The sequence below is a fragment of the Lepisosteus oculatus genome, chromosome 2 (assembly GCF_040954835.1).
Source record: "Lepisosteus oculatus isolate fLepOcu1 chromosome 2, fLepOcu1.hap2, whole genome shotgun sequence".
Taxonomy (NCBI): Eukaryota; Metazoa; Chordata; class Actinopteri; order Semionotiformes; family Lepisosteidae; genus Lepisosteus; species Lepisosteus oculatus.
Window position 1 is genome coordinate 23,846,595 of NC_090697.1, and position 17,073 is coordinate 23,863,667.

The following is a 17,073-nucleotide window of genomic DNA, read 5'->3' on the forward strand; positions in this document are numbered from 1 at the left end:
TTTGTTTTTCTACTTGCATGCAACCCCTGCGCTTGTCTATATTAAATAACAGGTGTTTGCTCAGCTTTTTTGTCTTTTGGAATTCATCTGCTGATTCTTCAGTGTTTGCTAATCCTCCTAATTTGGTATCATCTGCAAACTTGACTCGTTTATTAACAACACCAGAATGATCATTGATAACAGTTAAGAAGAGTAGTGGTCTTAGTAGTATCCCTCTCGATACTCCAGTCACATACTCCGTCACACCTCCCCATACGAATATTTACCCCTTTTCTGTATATGTTTTGTATTTAATTGTATTTAATTTAATTGCATTTACACTTAGTAAATCAGAATTCCGACTTAGCAACTCAGAATTGAGACTTAGTATCTCAGAATTCCGACTTTATATCTCACATTTGTGACTTCGAAATAGCCCATATTTCATTGTCTGTCCTTTTGTTATTGTAACGGATTCGGGTTCTAGGGCTTGTGCCCTCGCCACTCCCACCCTAGTTCGTGCCTCACTGCATTGGCTCGAACCCAGGTCTTGCCAGTAGTAAGTCGGAAGTCTGAGATACTAAGTCGGAATTCTGAGTTACTAAGTCACAATTCTGAGATACTAAGTCGGAATTCTGAGTTGCTAAGTCACAATTCTGAGATACTAAGTTGGAATTCTGAGTTACTAAGTCGCAATTCTGAGATATTAAGTCGGAATTCTGAGATACTAAGTCGCAATTCTGAGTTACTAAGTCGCAATTCTGAGTTACTACGTCTCAATTCTGAGATACCATAACACGTTTTCTTTTACTCCCTGGGGGAAACGGGCTTCCATACATTCCTGATTTCATTTCCTAAAGTTGAAAAACTACAGTAATACTACAGTACACTGTATTACTGCATTTTTGCGTGGGGGTCCCAACCTCCTTGTCCTGTGGCCTCGGACCTGGCTGTGAGCAAAGTGGGTTACCCAAGTTTTGTAATGGAACAGTTCTTTCTGGACCCTATGCGGATGACACGATCCAGGATAAACTAAGAAAACACGGGGAAAAAAGGCATGCGGGAGTCGGGAATGAAAACAGGGGGCATGTTCTTGGTGCGCTGGTGTTCAGGGGAGGTGTGGCCGAGGCAAACAATCCTGAAGTAAGTCCAAGGGGAAACCAAACGGAGGCAAAAGACCAAAACCGGGCGGTCCATCCAAGACGGACGATTTAAAACGGGAACCGGGTTGGAACCGGCAGGGGGAACAGGAACAGGAACAGGAACTTAAAACTATAACAGGACCAGGCGCTTCCAGGTCCCGGACTCGCCTGGTATGGAAACCAGAGCAGAGCCCGGATTAATGTCAGCGTCTGGCTTTTAAGGGGGGCTGGAAGGAGGCTGGAACAAGGGGCAGGTGCACAAAATCAGGTCCAAAGTGAAAGAGCCAGAGCGCCCTTGAGGGGGAGAGGCTACAATCGTGACAGATTAAAAACAAATAGTTCTCAACACCTGTAATTTTTGGGTGATGTTATTACCTGAATGCCTAACACCAAACAATTTGAGAATTAATCTTTTATGGGGAACTTTATCGAAAAAGTACTGAAAATCCGGGTATACCTTATCTTGTGCTCTGTGTGTATCCATTGCTGTCTTTGCTTGTTCAAAAATGTCTAAGAAGTTGGTTAATGAAGACAAACATTTTTCTACATTCATGTTGACAATTTCCAAAGATGTTATTAGAGGATAGGTTATCCTCTAGTTTAGTTCTAATAATTGTTTCCATAACCTTACATGTAACTGAAGTCAGACTTATGGGTATGTAATTATTTACTATAGTCCTGCATTGAAAAGATTAACTTTTTTTTTTGTAATGTTCTGTAAATGTTTATTTTGAGGAATTGTTTGTATTCTTAGTGATTTGTCCTGTAATTGGAAATAGTCTAGTACCACTAAACATTTTTTGGAAAATTGTTTAAAATATTTGGTTTGCCTTGAAAAGACAAGGCCATCATTAAAATGTTCACATTTTGCAGTGAATTGAGCTGTAAAAGAACTAGTGTTTATTTTCATCTCCTCCTTTGAATTGTCAGTTCTTGTATTTATTTCAAATACACATAATTCTGTTGTGGAAGTGTTTTCTGTACATTTTGAAATGCTAATTTTATATTTGCACTGCACACTTATGAATATATGTGCTTTCACTTTTTATCAAAGTATACTGTATGGTGTGCTGCTGCACAGTCCCACTTTCATACTATTACATTATTTTGTCATTTATATTATTTGACACCTCTGAAATATAAGCAAATCCTATTTGATTGATTTTATGCAATTATTCTACATTTTATAGGATACTGACGTCTAAGCCACCCACAGATATGAACATTTTCATTATCATTTTAGCATGGTGCACCTCGAATCTCCTTTTTTCCTTCAAAATAGTTTTTGCTGTATGTGTTTGATGTGTTCAATTAAGCTCAAGGTGCTGATATAGCTGAAATAAAGGAATAAATAATGTTAATGTTGCTGTACGAATAAAGTATTGTTCATGCAACCATATCAAAAACATGGGTGCTGCTTATTTTTCTAAAAGTACAATCCAAAAAAGTTGTTTGAAATAATTGAGCTGTTTTCAATATCAATGCAGAATGTGGTTTTCAATTTGAATGCACTTTTTCAGGAACCACTGCTTTCCTCTTTGTATCTTGTGTCCTTCCTCTCTGGCAGGCCAAAGAAGTGTTTAAAACAACATTTCAAGATGAGCAATCACAGCTTCCCCACTCTGGACTCCCTCCTGAAACAAGATATGCGGTAACAGCATGAAAACATCAGGTGAATTCTCCTTTGACATCGGCATGATTAGCACCATAAGAACACCTAAGTGACACTTCCACCTTTTTTTTTAAAATCATACATGGCTGATTATTTGTGTGTTAGACGTACAGTAATGATGCCACCTGATCCAGTTTTGTCAGATGAAATGAGACTAAACAAATTAATTCAAACATTTTGTATCACTACAGTGTCACTGTACCCGAGCTATTTGTGTACAGTTTACTCACAACTTACACACTCTCAACTTACTTGCTGTCTTATATCTCTTGTGTCCTGGGTCTGATTCTGGTCTGGGTGGAGTTTTCATGCACTCTTTGTTTTTGCATCTGACAAAAGTTTCCTATCAACACACTTTATTGATTTAATGCTGAAAAACTGACATGCATATTACTGCTCATTCCGAGGGTTTATGATTGATAGCAATTTATACATTGAGGGGTGCATTTCTTAAATGCTGTAGTTTCTACTGTAAGTAGCAGTGAAGTCACGTCAGCTATGCTCAGGTGAATACCAGTCAGGGACAGTTGTTCCATTGTTAAAAAGCAACAGAATGCTGAGACCATCAAGGAATTTTTAGTGTCATTTGGGTGCACCTTCCATCCAAGTGACACTTATTGCCAAATTCCATTTACAGTGAGAACAGTGGTGTAGCTTGATGGGTTGTTGTGCCCTGTAGCACAGTGAAGGCAACAGTCCAATACCACCTGCCTGTTCAAGAGGCTTCAACAGGCTGAACCAGGGAAAGACTCGGGTCAGAACCGCAGGATGAGCACCACACACACCACACGCTTCTGTTCAAAGACTATCCCAAAACCTCTTATACTGTATATAGATTACCACCTTCTAGCCTGAACTCAGAGGCTGAGCAGAGCCTAACCAGGATGGACGAGCTCTAAAGGAACCAGGTTGAAGCAGGGCTGGTGGACCAGTGGGTGGGACTCTTCCTTCTCAACCAGAATTTTCAAAACCCATGCCTTGGTATGGTGTCTGGGAAACTGTAGTGTAGGTGGTGCTACATAAGACACTAAAATGCACTCTTCACAGGCTGGTCATCAAAAACCCATTGCATTATACAGTACAGAAGAATAGAGGTGTTAATCCTGTTGTCCTGATTAAATTCCACACTTGACTTGCACAATCTTGCCTCCTCCACGTTTCCCCATAATTCACCCGATGAAGCAATTTCTCGCTTCTGTACATGATCAGCAAGGCTGCTGGCAAATGTCAGATGCACATCATAAAGAGTGGTGCAGCGAGCAAGCAAATAATTTGTTTTGGACGAGTCATTTCCACAAATTAAATTAATTGGTTCACAAGTCATTTGACTGTTTGAGCCAAATAGAACATCATGCTTAGTCAACAGAGAAAATGATTTACATCTCAAAGGACGAAGGGAGGAACTTGTAGAAACTTGAGTAAAATTAAATGCAATAAACATCAAGCAATTGTAATTTGTTAAATTGTTCAAACACACATAGCCCTAGTGTTAATGACGTGTGAAGCTTAAGTGAACTGACATCTTTGTAACATTGTAAGTTGTTTTGTCTTGGTTCTTCAGCTGAAATGTACATATGCCATAGAGTAAGTTAATATTAAAAAGTGATGCTACTGTACTTTATTTTGGGGATGTTTGAGAGCATTTGGAAACATTTAAGAACATTTGACAATAGGAATATTTTGAGAAAGCAGTTTTTGAGAAGACACTGCTTTTATGCTGAGGAGCAAGTCTTTAACAGGATGTCAACAAATACACTGTAAAATTAATAAATTCCTGCTTAAAGTACTACCAAATATAACATTTTGAATGAAGAATATGCAATTGCGAGTAAACAATGTGAGAACATTTGGGTGGACTGTGGGAGATCATTGGAAACCCATATACTGGCAGGCAAGGCTGGAGAACAACACACTTCTAGCGGGAACGAGGACTGAAGGAGCATTTGGGAGTGCAGGGAGTATGTGCAAAGTGTAATCTTTCTGAAAGTTTGACTTGGACAGAATTCTGGGGGGTGTAGAGCCCTTTCACCTATTCCGCTGTGGGTAGTATACAACACCCTGCTGGAAGACCCACTGTGCATGTGCCTTGATGACACCCGTGGGCATCTTGGAGAAAGAGATAAAAGAAATGGCAAGCTCATGGAGGACCAACCAACACAGTTGCATTTGTCAAGGAGAGTGAGAAGTGGACAAGGTCAAGGAAAATCAAACATTCTATCTTCAATAAAGCTCTATCGTGGGGCATGAGAGTGGGCCTTGGAGGAAGACTGCAGTTTCCTGAGTCTGTACAAACATCCTTAAGGACAGACGTGGCAATGTGGTCCCCTGAAATGAGAAAGTTCATTGTCATTGAGCTGACGATGCTGTGGTAAGAGGGAATATGAAGATCTGGTACAAGACTGCAGAAAGAAAGGGTGGCAGATGTGGTTGCCTCCAGTGGAGGTTGAGTACAGAGAATTCCCTGCACAATCAGCGTGGAGAATGCTGACAGCTGTTGGCTGACTGGGAGGACAGAATAGGAAGACAAGTTTGAAGATAGGGAGAGAGGGAGGAGAGAGCCTCATGCTGGCTCTGGAACAGGAGAGAGGAATTAATTTGATGGGGTTGTCAAAAATCATTGGAATTTAATTAGTGCACTTTGGCAATAGTTTTACATGATGCTTTCTTATTTTCAATTATCTTGGTAAATGCTCATTTCAGTAATTATTTCTCTGAATCAGTGATACAGCAGCAGTGTCATTCAGTTAAATTACTTCAACAATTCAGTGGCACTGTTTCATTCAAGTAAATCAGCGTTTTAGGTAAGACCTGGGATGATAAGCATTGTTTAAATTTAATGACACAACAGGATCAACAGACTTTTAGCCTCTTTTGCAGTGTTGTGTACCTGCCTGACATCATATAAACACAGAGACCATCCTCCCACTGATAGATACAGTAAACATGAATTCTTGTATTCCACATTTTTCAATAATTTTCAATTGTGTACGTCGTGATGGACAAAAGTCTTCATCCACTCAAAGGTGTGAAAGTCGTAGTTAATCTAAACACATCTGTTGACTACAGAAAGGAAAAAAGAAAACTGTCAAACTACAGAAAAAGAACATGGAAACCAATCATTTATGAATGTTTGATGCCCTTTTTCAACCTGGAACCCCAATGTCCAGCTTAACATCTGAAACATTGGCCTACAATATGGCTAAAAAGAAATTATTAAATTTACATAAGATTTGTACTTCATTAGAAAAATTGCCAAAATCAAATGAAGGTTAATACAAGAAGACAGAACTATACAGACTTCTTCCAGTTGTTGTTTTTTCACAACAGGCTGTGGTCACTCAGTTTTTAGCTGGTGCAGTGGTTGATGTTTCTTGCCAGTGCTTTGAAATATACATTCATATTGAAACCAAGCTGCATCTTTTGTTTATTTCTTTTTGCCACGTAAAGTGCAACTAAACTCCTGGTTTGATGAACAACACTGCATGTCACTCCCTCTGCGATGGTTTTAGGCAATGGGCTAACATGGATAGACTCTTGTATTAAAAGTGGAGAGTATAAACTAGTTTTGGCCTAGAAATCATGTCTGTAAACTGATAAGATAATAAACATCTTTAAGTAAAAGACTAATAAGAAAGAAAACCCTAGCCTCAGGATTAATGGTGAAGCTATTAGTAATTATTGTATTAGTGATTTATTTGACCTGTTAATGGTGATCTATCCAGCATCATCCATTTTCCATTAGCAGAACAAGCGGTTGCATTTAGACATGTCACATTAAAAAATTACACATTTAATGTTATTCTGTTGAAAAGCAAAGTCTGAGCAACTTCTCACTAATCAGGAGCACCACACTTGCAATGGTACTGAAAGAAAATGTACTTTTTTCATCTCAGACATATCCTGAGATTAACATCACCTTGCAATGCACCTCGACAGCCTTCTTTAATGAGATTGTATTTAGAAAAATTATTTTACAGATGTTCCATAATGTGAAGCAAACTCCAAATTTAATACAAAGGATAACGCTTTACAATATACACCAGGATGAGATTTTTACAGGAAATCCAACAGCTGTATCTTGTCGTGTTTTCTCTACATTGCTTGCCGGGTCTTTTCCAGGCTTTTCTGGATGTTGTCAATCACCTCTACAGCTGCCTGTGGGATTCGTGTTCCTGGACCAAATATACTGCAAACCCCCTTTTCAAACAAGTAGTCATAGTCCTGAAAAAAGACCACATTTTTATGTCAGCTGAAATTATGGAAAACAATAAAATATACATACCATAACAGTCAGTTTCTTTAATGAGGGTAAACCAGCAAATTTAGCTTGGTTCCTGTGCTACTATAATATATATATATTATTAATATAATATGAGCAGTACTGTATGAAACATTTGACTGCTCAGTGACATACTGTACTGTAACATGACCCAGAAACAACTTGCAACATTAAAAGAACAAGGACTAAATTCATTTTGACTAAAACTATATTCCTGTGGTAACTAGTACTAAGCAAAGCATGTATTTAGAAAAGATATTTAAAATGTAGTACAAAAATGTACTGGATTCATTGAGTACCATATGAAAAAAATAGTGACCTATGCCTAAAGAGAAAGATGTATGTGATTTCCTGCACTTAGTTAAATAACAGTTCCTTCTTTTACTTTTTTAGAAGACATTATAAGTTCTTACTGGGCAAAAGTATATTTACTATGTCCTCATCAAATAAAAAGGTCATTAGGTCAGTAGTCCTGTTGCATAATTTGTACTATTTGTTATCTAATACTCTGTTCATACTGGGTAAATTTGAAATGGCCATATTTTAGTTTCAGGTTCGATAGAAAATATTCACAATTCATTTGTAATTTGACAAAATGGGGCATTTTTGAAAGGGAGAAAATAATTTTGTATGCCATTGTATATGATCATACTTAATAAATATTAGAAATTATAAAAAACAAAATAATTTTTTTCCAATTAAAAATGTGGAATAAAATTATATATTTTCTAAATCTGGAATACAACATCAAGCTTAATATTGACATTTTGTAACTTCACATAAAATAAAAGAATATAAAATTGCTTGTTCACATATTTACATATGGCTTCCTTTAGGGTAAAAGAATTAGTGCTATTCTTTCACTTGAAATGATCATTTCTTGGTTTTTCATGGGTTTCATTATATATAGTTAAAAGAACTAAAATTTAGTAAAATTTAAACCAAAGGACGATTCCTCATTTAGAATATTGTGTAAAATAATCACAACACAAGGAGTTAAATCTGTCCAGAGAAAACCAACCAGATACATCTCCAAGGACAAAGAATTGACCACAGAAATACTTTTTTATAGGAATATGAAACAAGCTTCCCAGTTGATAACTGATTTCTAACAGGAAACTGCTAAATGAGATTCTCACATACAGTAATTTATTTACGAAAAACCAAATAAGCTTGATGGCCTCCTCCTGCTTGTAAATATTCTTATGTATTTATGATCAGTGATTTATGATTTTCCACTTAATCTGATTCTGCACCAGCACATTTTCAGCATATACTGTATTATATTATTTCTCAGAATGTGGTAATGGAAAAAATATTTTTATTTATAAATTTGCAGTTTATTAAAAAGCACTATAAATACAAAGACATGGATAATGACTGATTATCAAGACCCTAGATATATGTTTGGTTATTTTATCTGAAAATAAAAATATTTTCTAATGTTACCACGGTCTGCATATGTGAGGCAATGGAGTTTTCAATGTTGTCATGCAGTTGAGTTATGAACTACCTGGGTCAACTTAGTGCATAGTGCCCCTTTTAAAAATCCTGGTTCTTCTTAAGCTTGTAATTTATTTTTGCAAAAAAATAAATAAAAACAATCGTCACACCCCCAAAAAGAAGGCACTATATCTCGGGAACAAAAGCAGCTGGGAAGATACTTTCAACTGCACAAACGAATGAGGTGGGTTTCATTGTTTGTAGTGTTTATAGGGGGGCCAACTTCACAGATCTGAGAAAATAAATATATAGCAAAGTACACATAAAGTAAATTATTTATACACAAATAATGGAAAACAATGTCTGATTTAGGGTCAAACAGGCCAGCATGTCAGCAGAAAACTGATTCCTTTGAAAGACACGAAAACACTAAGCTATAAAGTCATGTTAAAAATGGGCAAAAAGGTCTTGACTGTTTACACCAGACAAAAGGAGAAATATATACACTGTCCAAATCAAACACTATGTTTTAGGTAGCAATTGGTAATGGACTTTTCTCTTGGTTCCTAAGGAACACTACACAGTACTTTGCTGTTCCATTCCCAGCTCACTTAAGGGAAAATCACAGCCATTAGCTTAGAAAATTGTTACATCCAGCTGGACATCAGAGAATTCAAATTGGAGCTAAGTGCATCTGTGACATGTCTTTATACTGAGACGCTGTGTTAGTATGCAAGCTTTGAGCTTGATCCACCTTAGCTTTTCTTCATAAAATCAACAGTGCTATGTTTTCAAGAACATAATTTCCAAAGTATAAGGCCCATGACACAAACTTTTTCTGCACCACTTTGAATAGAATGGCCTTCTTTACCTCACATTCTTTACAAAAAATCCTGCAATTGAAAGTGAACAACAAAGCAAGAGCCCAACACACTCCATACCTTTTTGTATGAACTGGTTAAAATGTTAATGTTAAAAGTAAATACAAATTGCAATTTATCTTCAGTTTGAAGGTCTTATTTCAGCATATTTAAATGATCATTTTTATCATGGGGCTTAAAAGTATTTTTCATATCTCAGACAAATTATCTTAAAAAAGTTTTTGATCTGAACTCCCAACTGTTAATGAAGGTAATCCAAATAAGAGACTCACATAGAAATAATTCAATAATTCAATGGGTGGTACCACATCCTTTAATAGATAATGTTTCCTGTAGTTAGTGATCTGTCTCTCAGATCTTCATTGAGGAATTTGTGTGCTTATCCTTTCTTATAAAACCGCTTCAACTGCTGCAGATTTGTTGGCATGAACAGCCCGATTCAACTTTTCAACTTTTTCAACTTTTTTATTGACTTTGACTTAGCCATTCCAAAACCCTTTTTTTTATCTTAAATCCAATTCTTCGGTAGATTAGCTGGAATGTTTAGGGTTGTTGTCATGCAGGGGGCCTGGGGATCCTTTGATGTGGTCTTCTGGACATTCTGTATGAGCTTTCTTGTTCCTCAGAGGGATAATTCTAAAGGACAGCCACATCTAAGGGTAGTCACCGTGAACTTACATTTTCTCCATTTGCAGACTGTCTAACATAAGACTAATGAATTCCAAAACACTTTGCTATGGTTTAATAACCCCCTACAGACTGATTTCATAGCACAACGTAACATTTAAAGAGCAACAGTATTGATTCCCAATCCCAAGCAGCATTGTACAGTGCTGGAAAATAAAAAAATCTGATTATTTTCTTCTAGTTTTTAATGACTATTATTTCTTAAAACTGTATTTTCTTATGTTTTTTTTTTAAATTTAATATTCCAATAGTTGTGGCATATACTAAATACTGTTCATAAAAGGTCAGTTACTATACAAAGCTTCAAGGGCATTTTTAATTATAAACTAGCATGTTGGAAGATTATCTGACCAAATTATCTGATCAAATGGAAATATTTTGCTCCAAAACTGTCACCAAGAATGTAAAAATATGGTGGTTTATATTTCAAAAGATGGAGTCCTTGGTAAAGATGGTCAAGTAAGAACATAAGAAAGACTGCAAACAATTTAGACCAGCTTGCTCATTTGCTAGGTTACTAATTTATGTCATTCAAACTTCTGTCCACGAATTGTTTACGTCTTAACGTACCTTTGCCTATTCTACACTTTATATTGTAGCTCTCTGTTGAACAAAGTACTTCATTCAGCATCCTAAATTAATTCGAATTTTTACGTGGATCAGATCTCTTCTCAATTTCTTTTGCTCATCTGACATCTAAAACTTTTAAAAAGATGAGATTGTCAGCAGAGTCAAAACAGCTGCCTTTGTGACACACTGTGGGTCAAAACCTTAATAGAGCAGATCTCAAATAAACATAGTGGTAAAAAATAGCTTGCCCTTAAACTACACAAGTCAAGCAAGTGAGACACACAGATACAGATGTGTGCCAAGAGCACTGACAGCTTTACCATTCCCAAACCACACAACACTCAAGCCAGTCAAGCGCAAATATTTGACTGTTTCACCTACAAGGTGAGGAGATCATTTTACTAGACAAACCACTTAGGGTGTTGGATGTTTGATGAATCATTCTTGTTTTATAAAAGTAAAGCAAATAACAACTGAACAAACATAAGACCAGAGAAACAAGAGGAGGTCATTCGGCCCATCAGACTCATTTGGTATCTCATCCAGCCACTTCTTGAAAGAATCCAAAGTTTCAAAGCTTCAACCACAAGGCAGTCTGTCTCTTTTAAAAACACTGGCGCCAGTAGCAGAGACAATGGACATTTCTAGATCTAACCATGCAGATCAGTATAATATCTCTGTAAGAACTTTTAAATCTGCAATTATTTTTTTTGTTACACCCAGTTTAGCACCACCAGCTGTGTTTTTCACATCTCAGCCAGCACCTATGAAGGTAGAGTGAGCAAGTACAGGCAGAAGTCTCTTAACTGCTCACCTCTGAGCCACTTCTCTTTTAGCACATCACAGTTGGACTGACTAGAGGACAGGCATGTGCCTCATTGAAAACACCACAACTCAGAAGTGGTTAGTACAGATTCCTCATTTTCACATTCTGGAGGCTAAAGTGCTTATATATTTTTTTAGACCTGTGCTGGTTCCAAAAATATCCTTTCTGTGCACAATTGAATAGTTACAGCCTGTGGAAATTTTTTGGCACAGCCAAAAGCCAAGGCAACTGCAGTTTGTTCCCCACAATCACAAGAACAGAAGTCTTAAAACTTTGACTATGAATAAGATGATCAGCAAACCAGAAATTACAAAAACAGCAAGAAATATGCAGTTTCTTTATATACAGTGGATATAAAAAGTCTACACACCCTTATTGAAATTGCAGGTTTTTGTGATGTAAAGCCAGAAATCAAAACAAAATTCAAGAGAAAAACCTACCCTGCATTGTAGGTTTTTTAATTATAATTATTAGGAAAAATAATGTACTTTTTGTTTTTCTCTTAATTTTGTTGTTTGCAAGGTCACCTTAAAGATGGAAAAATGTCTGACATGATTTATCTTGATTTCTGGCTTTACATCACAAAAACCAGCAATTTCAATAAGGGTGTGTAGACTTTTTATATCCACTATACAGTCTCAACCTTTAGCACCACACTATGTCCTATAATCCCTATAAACAAAATTCCATTGGTACCTGCAACTCTGTCATATCATGTAACTCTGCCTAGGGTATATAACAAGAGTCCAAAGACCATATATTAGTAGTATTAGCATATTTGTAATTCTGACTTAATGTTTAAATAATGTGTTTCTCTATAGTTCAAATTGCACAAACAAAATACCTTTTAAGTGATGTTTTTTATAATCCTATTAGCATTTCTCACCCCTGAACCCTATTTAAATTCTCACAATATGCTGTTTTTTAATTAGTTACATGAGAAAAGTCAACAGATATGTTAGCACCTTAACACTCTTAAATTTGACCATGTGTGACAGAAACCTTTTAAAAATCATTACTGGTTTCATTACTGTACCTTTGGGTACACCCAATGAAATAATGAAATACCCTCAATGAAATAGGAACAAAAACATCCTATAACAAAAACGTAAGGACTGTACGATGTGTCTTGCTAAAAAATATTAAGCTGAACCCCTGATAGCCTTGCACAGAGCAAAATCATACAAATAAAATTTACTCCAAAAAAAGTTAGTGCCATTATCATTTGTTGACATCTTTAAATCCAAAAAACAAATCTTCAATTACATTCTGCTCCGTGGAAGTGTAAAGGAAGCTTCTTGAACTACAGAGGCCTCCATGGGTGCTGCACATATACGATTATACACAGTATTTACATTAATGTTTTTCTGAAGAGGGAAAACAGGTTATGTCCTAGGCAAATTATATTCTAATGCTCTAGTATTTTTCATATTTTTTTCTGCATTTCCCTGGAGCATGCTTTTTTCTCACAAAATTCAGTGACATACATTGAACATAATGCCACAAAGACTGTGTAGCCCAGCTAATGGCTGGCTGAAAGGCTGCACCTACTTACGTACCCTGAAAGCTAACAATTACACAGATGGAGAAATTTACAAGCTGGAATCTGCTGTGCTAAGAAAATGTTTGCCCTTCACCACACACGTGAGTTAGGTCATGCCAAGAAATAACTGAGGGTCTTGTGAAAAGAGTTATTGATGCTCCTCAGTCCGGAAAGGGTTACAGAACCATTTCTAAGGATTTGGAGATCTACCAATCCATTGTCAATGTTTCATCCATCCACTTACCAACCACTTCATCCAAAACAGGGTCATGGGGTTCCGGCAGTGCATCTCAGGGCTCACACAGACACAAACACACACACACTCACACTCACACTCACACTCACACTCACACTCACACTCACACTCACACTCACACTCACACTCACACTCACACTCACACTCACACTCACACTCACACTCACACACTCCAAGTGAGGGATGCAAGGAATTGGACCTAGTACCCTAGTGCTGTGAGGCAGCAATGCTAACCACTGCACCAACATACAGCCCCAAGATAGGTTTCAAATATGTGAAATTCCTAAGGAGTTCACAAATCTTCTTTTTTTGAGAAAATACTATTATCCTTATTTAAAATGATGATGTTAAAAATCATTTGGGAGCTTGTCAAATGATATCTGATGGATGCAAGTCTGATACTACGTCTCATGATCTTCCTCTAACAGACAAACAAGTGAAATAACAAAGCAGCTCTTTAAGACTAAGTGGAAGCTTGTACTTCACTAAATTAATTTCACCTAAAAATGACTTTTGCTTCTGGTTAGCAATTTCAAAATTACAAGGAAGGGTTTAAATAAAAAACAATCATTGTGTGAAAGAGTCCGACAGCATGAAGCCTCCAACCTCAGGCTTTGCTTATTTTGTCATTAAAAATTCAGGTCTTTGACCACTCAAACTCACATATGCCCTGGGTCTAAAATATAACAAGGGTATTTATATTCTAACCAGAGGTGACTAATGTTGTGCATATTAGAAACAGATGGTTGGTAAAGGTGTAGCTGAAGTTCTGAACAGTAGTAAATTACTTACTACTTAACCCATTCACTGGGAATTATTTTGGAATCCTCTCATCCTATGATTTTGTTTCAGACTGAGGCTCAAATGATTGTCTTGCAAGTTTTCCCATACTAGGGACTGTGCTACAGCCATAGTAATAACTTCTCACGCACAACAGTGCTAAATCTTTCAGTTGCTTCAAATGATGAAAGGACAAAAAGAAACTAAATTATGGACAGTAAACCCAGTATCAAACCTTCTAATCTGCAAACAAGGAACCAAATTTAATATAGAATTTTGAAAGAAACTATAAAATACCAAGAATACCCAGAAAATGTGATTCTTTGATAAATACCAAATTTCAAAGAGACAAATGCTATTATAATTCCTCAGATAATCATCTTCTCTTATAAAGATAATTCATCTTTGCCAAAAACAGCATTCACATTCTGACAGTTATAATCTTAATCTAAACAATGTGTTTTTGTCTGATGAAAACACTCACAGTAAGTGAAAAAGGTAAGGTATCCAAAAAGAGTTGGGATAAGTTTTGTTCAAATAAAACAGCAAGACAATATCAGCAATACGATCTGAGCTGGAGAACCAGTTACCTGAGGAGGGATGACTCCTCCGCAGATGACGAGGATATCAGGGCGGTTCAGATTCTTCAGTTCTTTGATGAGCTCGGGCACCAGTGTTTTGTGACCTGCTGCCAGAGTGCTGACACCAACACAGTGCACATCAGCATCCACAGCTTGCTGGGCTACCTCCTGGGGGGTCTGCAAAATATTCAGTTTTGTTTGAAGAGTGTATCCCTATAACCATATTTATTTCTATAACAAACTACTACACCTTGTGTCAGAAATCTTGCTGCAGGTGTAGTGTAGCTTGTGGTACGAGGCAAAGAAATCTATAACTCCCCTTCTTAAATGGCCGTTTTTCACTCCACAACTGAAAGATTGCTGCTTTCTTTGAAACAGCATAATCTAAATGGGCTTTCATATTGGCTTCACCATGTATTCAACCTCCTTAGATCTCAGAAGGACCTTCAAGGAAACCAGGCTGATGCTGTAAGTCGTGTGGGGTGGACGTGCAGGTGAAACTCTTCCCCCTAGAAGATAATTTTGAAACCAGTGCCCCAGTATAGTGATTGGGAACACTGTGCTGTAGGATGTGCTGTCTGTCGCGAGATTTTCTATCAAAAACTGCGATTACATACTATTTGTATTGATGGTTTCTTTTATTCACATACAAAACACCCCACTGATAAATTAATAAATTGTGAGTCTGTACAACAATTTCAAAATTTTAATTTAATTATTTTTTTAATCAACCTAAATGTCAGACAAATATAGTATGTAAGATTTTCCAACCAAAGCATGAGACCATGAGATTTGCCCCAACATGTGAGACGCGAGAGCTGTGCGATTACGTACCATTGCAGCTGCTGGCTGGGAAATGACCTTGTGGTGTTTTACTATGAAACAGTATTTCAATATGGATTCTTGTGTACATTTGTTGGCGTTCACGCATTTGTTTGGCCAGCCAGCCCACGTGGCCTGTATACAACTGCAGGAAACCCTGTACATACTATTGGATCTCTGCCTTTTTTTAAGAAACAGCAAAATTAGACTTGATTTGGATCTCATAGATAACAAAATGCTAACAATCTCTTGCAATAAAAATTACAGAATTGAATATTAAAGGGCTGACTTGATTTGTATCCACTGCTAGCCACAATTCAGGTGGAACGACATGTAAGGCAAGCAATGCTTCTACCTAGTTTGGGTAGCTGCCTTTTACTCTTGCATACAGTATAGGTGTGTTTAAAAGTTTAGTCTGGATTTGGAATTAATTTAAGCAAATGCACTGGATTTAATAAATTAATGTTCTTGTGCAAGTGTGTGCTAACTTCAAATGTGCTGAGATATGAATAAATATCAGTAAACATTTATTTCACTGGTCAGAAGTTAGGGTTAGAGTGCAATATTGAAATATTGCCTCAAAAGCAGGTAGAGTGCCTTTACAAGGTCTACACATCCTTTCTCAAAGCAACATATTTTATGGCCTAACAGCCTGAAATCAAGACATATTAAATCAGAATTTATTTTACCAAGGTTTACCATAAAGTTCTATATCATTATAATATAAGATTTGGTCTGAGCAAAACAAAATATGAATGGTAAAAACAAATTTAGCTATTTTATATGGTCATTTGTAAAATGACCTTTCCAGCAGAAAGTTATTTTTGTGCATGACATATTTATATTACAAAAAAATACACTGTCAAATTGTGTACATTGCAGTGTTAAACTCTTTAGCTCCAAGAGTTCTTTATTTTGAAAAATCTACTTCATTTGTACACAGCTTTCATTAACAAAGTAACTAGGAAATGTTCCAGTAGTCCCAAAGTACTCAGTTTAAAGAACTCTGAAATGTAGGTGTCATTAGCTGTAATTGTTACAAATTTTAGTATTTGGGATTTTAACTATTTACTTACTTTTAATATATCTTTCATTTCAATCTATGGTAATGATGCAGAAATCATGTAATTAAACAGAGTATTTATTTTCTGTGTCTGACTAGGGACTTTTGTAAGAAAAATGAACATATAAAAGCATATACATGGGTTCCCAAGTGGCTCAACCAGTAAAGAAGCTAGTTCCCAATGCAGGGTTGGCTCTGTGACTGACAGGTTATGAGCTGGAGTCTTGGTTGTGTGACCAGCCAACTATGACTGGAAGTCCTGAAGTGACAGATCCCACTGGCACAGTCCCTCCAACCTCTGTTCTCTACGCAGAACAGAGGCTCCTGTGGCCTCTGAGATATCTTCGGGCTTGAAGTGACATTACAAAGAAATGTGCCTCCCCTGTAATCAGTGTGAATTGCCAGCCCCAGTGGAGCCTGTAGCGGGTTTGGCGCTAGGCAGGACAGGCTAGACCATCACGGGGCTCACACATGCAAGAGCACAGGATCAATTTAGAGACGCCAGTAAGCCTAGCCAGGATGTCCATGAGGAGGATGAATCCTAACCCC

General features: G+C 36.9%; 1 protein-coding gene across 1 annotated transcript in view; it reads right to left on the bottom strand.

Moving 5' to 3' along the window:
- Window positions 1-6,716: 6,716 nt before the first annotated feature.
- Window positions 6,717-17,073, bottom strand: part of mmut (methylmalonyl CoA mutase) — a 30,408-nt gene continuing 20,051 nt past the window's right edge. The window contains exons 12-13 of the mRNA XM_006626058.3: window positions 14,649-14,816; window positions 6,717-7,014 (exon numbers count right to left, since the gene is read on the bottom strand). Coding sequence (XP_006626121.2) covers window positions 6,886-7,014; window positions 14,649-14,816 — 297 coding nt within the window. The 3' untranslated portion in view covers window positions 6,717-6,885. The remainder of the gene's footprint in view (window positions 7,015-14,648; window positions 14,817-17,073) is intronic.